General features: G+C 62.3%; 1 protein-coding gene across 1 annotated transcript in view; it reads right to left on the bottom strand.

Annotated features, from left to right (window-relative positions):
* The window catches only part of VAX1 (ventral anterior homeobox 1), a 3,406-nt gene extending 487 nt beyond the window's left edge, over window positions 1-2,919 (bottom strand). Inside the window, exons 1-3 of the mRNA XM_006880154.1 lie at window positions 2,676-2,919; window positions 1,754-1,941; window positions 5-135 (exon numbers count right to left, since the gene is read on the bottom strand). Of these exons, the coding sequence (XP_006880216.1) occupies window positions 5-135; window positions 1,754-1,941; window positions 2,676-2,919 (563 nt within the window). The remainder of the gene's footprint in view (window positions 1-4; window positions 136-1,753; window positions 1,942-2,675) is intronic.
* Window positions 2,920-4,111: the final 1,192 nt, after the last annotated feature.

The raw sequence follows: 4,111 nt of genomic DNA, 5'->3' as shown, positions 1-4,111 counted from the left end.
CAGCAGGCGGCCCTGCTCGAGCAGCCGCAGCACGCTGCACGTGGCCGCCGTCTCGGACACCACCGAGCGCAGCTCCGAGTCCTTGCCCTGGTCCTTCTTCTGCTTCGTGCGCCGGTTCTGGAACCAGACCTTCACCTGCGCCCCGGACGGCGGGGAGGGTGGGAGAGAAGAAGCGCAGAGACCAGGCGTCAGGGAGGCCCAGGGTCCCTTTCCCAGCCCCACCCAGCAGCCGAGAGGGTGAGGCCCAGAGTCGGCACCACGAGGGCCACACAGCACCACTGGGATTCGATTCCGAGCCAGGGATTCCAGGCCAGGGCGGTCTCCAAATACCAAAGGATCGAACCCGAAGGGAAATCAGAAGGACTTTCACAGGCCACGGTGCAGCCCAGCTTGGGGCGCAGAACTGTGGGGCAGCAAGGCCTGAGCACTGCTGTTTAGGAAGCAGGAAGCCAGGGTTTCCAAAACCTGTCTCTAGGCCTTTTAGGACAGAGGGTCCCGGTGCAAAGGCTCAAATCTAACTCCAGGAAGGGTGAGAGCAGCAATAACTTGTTTTCTGTTTGCCCGAGCCCGGAGCCCGAGCTGACCGTGAACTAGGAAAGGAGACCGTGGAAAGGGCCAGGAGGAAGGCCTGGCTTCGCAGGCCAAGCGTTCTCCACCCCTCTTCCGTACCAGCTGGGATGCTCATAATTTATCATGCTACTGCTAACTCTGAGATTCCTAGCAGGGAGAGGATAGCAATGGGCCAGGCTTTTTGGTCTAATTTTGGAGGAAACCAGGGGAGAGGAGTGGACTGAATTCTCTCCCCTCAGCTCTCTTCCCCTGTACTGTCATACCCAGCTGGGCCCCAGCACAGAACTGGGCAGCTCTAGGGAAAGGACACCTCAATTTTTGTAAACTAGGATGGAGAGAGCTGCAAAGCTACCGTACCAACTGAGACTCAAAAAGAGCATTGTCTGTTCCCGCCTCAGTATCCAGCTTTGCCTCCGAATCCCACACCCAGCATAGCACGCACTGGCTTCCGGGCTGATCAGAAGGAGAGCTGTCCTCCCTAGGCCCATGACAAGCACATCCTGACCAGATCCTATATGACCTCTACAGGGCAAAGAGCTCAGGCTTCAGTGTCACTGGGCCCAGGGTCCCCACCACCAGCTCCAATTACATCCTCATGGAGTTAATGTGAAGGACAAAACCAAAGCGTGCACAGGACAGTGTCTAGCCAGAGCCCAAAGTGGTGCCCAGGGTTGGGGATAGCCCCAGGCACAGCGGAGGTTAGGAGGACAAGGGGCAGGGCTGCCCAGGTGCACAAGTGGCATTTCAGGCGTGAGCCTTTCTAATCCCAACGACTCACCCACAGCCTGACCCAGGGGGTGTGAGCCTCATCCTCACTTCCTGCAGAATGGGTCTACTTTATACTGAAGAAGGTGACGGCCGCGGGAAATAGGGCCAAAATGAGGTGCTCAAGCAGGTGCAAAAATCAGTTCCTCACAGACCAGAAACAAGCAGGAAAGAGGGCCCCCAAAAAAATATATATATATATTTTCCCCCCCAGAAAGACAGAATCTGGGGCCTCCTGGGCCAGGCCTGGGTGGAAGCTCTGGGCCTGCGTGGGGAAGGACATGGCTGTGGAAGCACACAAAGCCTTGGGCCTTTCTCCAGCGTCCTCCCATCCCCTCTGCCTGTCCCCGGAAGCTGTGCAAGGTGGAGAATGAAGAGCCGCTGGGAGTGGGAGGGAGGGAGGCCGGCCTCTGGGTACCTGGGTCTCGGAGAGGTTGAGCTGGCGAGCGAGCTCGGTCCTCTCGCGGCCCACCACGTACTGGCAGCGCTGGAACTCCATCTCCAGCCGGTAGAGCTGCTCCGCCGTGAAGGACGTGCGCGTCCGCTTGGGCCGATCCAGATCCAGGCCCTTGGGCAGGATGATCTCCCGGATGGACCCCTTGGCATCTGGGGAACGGGAGACGCCTGCCATCAGCACCCTCCTTCGCCTCCCTGACCAGGGGTGGCTCCGCGGACACCATCCGAGCGGTCTGCAGTCCCAGGGGCGGGGAGCGGGCCACAACCGGGGAGGTGCGGCGCTGCGGGGGTTTGCGGGCCCAGAGACTAACTCCACAGCGCTGAGGGCGGGGGCTCCCCGGGCAGAGTAGAAAATAATTCGAGGGGCTGTTCCTTCCGGCCCAGGGGCTTTGGCTGCTTGGCTGCACTGTTGGGTCCCCCCTCTTGCGGCTCGCGCCCCTCCGCCTTGTCTCTGGGGAGCGTTTTCCCTCCGGACCGAACAGCGGGAGGAGCGACCCAGAGGGGCCGCGCTTGGCCCTGAGATCGCGGGCGGGGCGGTGCCGGCCTCTCCGCCCGGAGCCCAGAGCCGAGCGCGCTGCGCGCAGCCGCCCGGGGGCCGAGGACGAGACGCCGCGCGCCAGTGCAGGCCCGCAAAGGGGCCGTTCCGCGCTCACGTCCTCCAGAGTCCCCACTCCCTCCCCGGCTCGGAGGCCGCAGCCTGGGCCCGGCTCCGCGCGCGGTTCCTCGGCCTCGGGCAGCTTGGCCGGCGGGGCCCGGGGCTTGGAGAGCCGAGGCCCCTGGAGCGCGCGCCGGCGGGGCCCCCGGGCGGGCGGCGGCGGCAACTTTGTCCGAGTGGCAGCGGTGCCCGGCTCGGTCCCGGACAAGCCGCAGCCCCGCGTGCCTACCTCGCACCAGGATGCGGCGGCAGTAGTCAGGGTCGCCGGCGGCGCCCGCTTTACTTTTGTTACAGTCTTCGGCGGCGCTCGAGGCGAAGGCGCCCTGCGGCTCCTTGAGGAAGGCGGCGGGGAGGCTCCCGTCGGCGCCCTTGCTCTCCCGGCCGTGGCCGTCCTTGTGCGCGTTCTTCGAGGCCCGGGCAGCCTCGGCGTCCGAGTGGCACCGAACGTCCATTTTGTCTGGTTTCCCGAACATAGGAGAGGCAAGAACAACAAAAGGGAAGAAGAAAAAGGAGGGAAGAAAAAAAAAAAAAACAACCCACAACCCCAACCAGCAGAGTGGGGACGAACCCCCAGAACGCAGCCCCCACGCGGGGCCCAGCGAGCGACGAGCGGCAAGTGTCCCCGCCGGGCGGCTGCGGCTCAGCGGCGACAGCCAAGTGGCGCGCTGGCCCGCAGGCGGCCGGTCCGGTCCGGGATCCGGGATCCGGAGGCGCAGCGGCGAGGCCGCCTGGTCAGCGCCCGCGTCCTCCGAGCACGTCCAGTGTCCCCAGCCTGGCGATCGGGGAGCGAGCAGCGCGACTCCCGGATGCTGCCGCGCGCGCCTGTGCCGAGCCGGCGACTCGTCGTTGTCCGACACCCGGGGGGACGCGCACTCGCTGCTGCAACTGATTACGGGTAATTTCGCAGCCCCCACGTTTCGGTTACCTCATGAATACACTAAATTGTTTGGATAATATATCAGATCGTAATGGATGGTTTCTGTCCTTGTCCCCAATCAAGTAGGGGTTTAGCCAGTGAATAAACGGAAATGATTGGTCTTGCTTTCAGGAAACACACAATCAAAGACCCACACTTCCAGAAAAACTTTTGACAAGATTCATCCTGAATTGGTGGTACCATTAGCAGGCACCATTAACTTCCCTTTGCCTTTGACCCTCCCGCACACGTACTGGCTGGAGAGGGGTCCCCGCCACACTCGCCAGATAGCGCTGAAGGAGGGGGGCGGGGAGGGGAGCCCCGGCCCCCGCACACACACTCGCTGCAGCAGCAGCAGCAGCAGCAGTAAGCAGTGGCCCGGGTGGGGGAGGAGGGGAAGGAAAACTTTCCCTAAACAAAGTGTCTCCCGCGCTCTCAAGAGCCGAGCCTGCGCCCCAAAAAGTCGTCCTTAACACACCTCGCCGCTGACAGCCATCTTAAACTGCCATCTCTCGTGCTTTAATTCCCGTTGGGTTTGTTCATGCCCGCACCTCCAGCAGCCGCCCGAGCAGCCCTTTCAAAGGGCAGCTTTGTGCTCAAAGTCCAGCGGGAGAGAGAGGGGGAGAGGGAGAGAGAGAGACAGAGAGAGAGAGAGGGAGAGGGAAAGGGCGAGGGCGAGCGCAGAGAAAATCTCAACTGTGAGATCTGCTTCAAAAAAAAAGTTTTCCCCCAGCTATTTCATTGTCTCT

This window comes from Elephantulus edwardii, unplaced genomic scaffold, assembly GCF_000299155.1.
Source record: "Elephantulus edwardii isolate Elephantulus edwardi_28Jun2011 unplaced genomic scaffold, EleEdw1.0 scaffold00006, whole genome shotgun sequence".
Lineage (NCBI taxonomy): Eukaryota > Metazoa > Chordata > Mammalia > Macroscelidea > Macroscelididae > Elephantulus > Elephantulus edwardii.
Note: the sequence above shows the minus strand (reverse complement) of the source record. Positions and strands in the feature narration are given on the sequence as shown.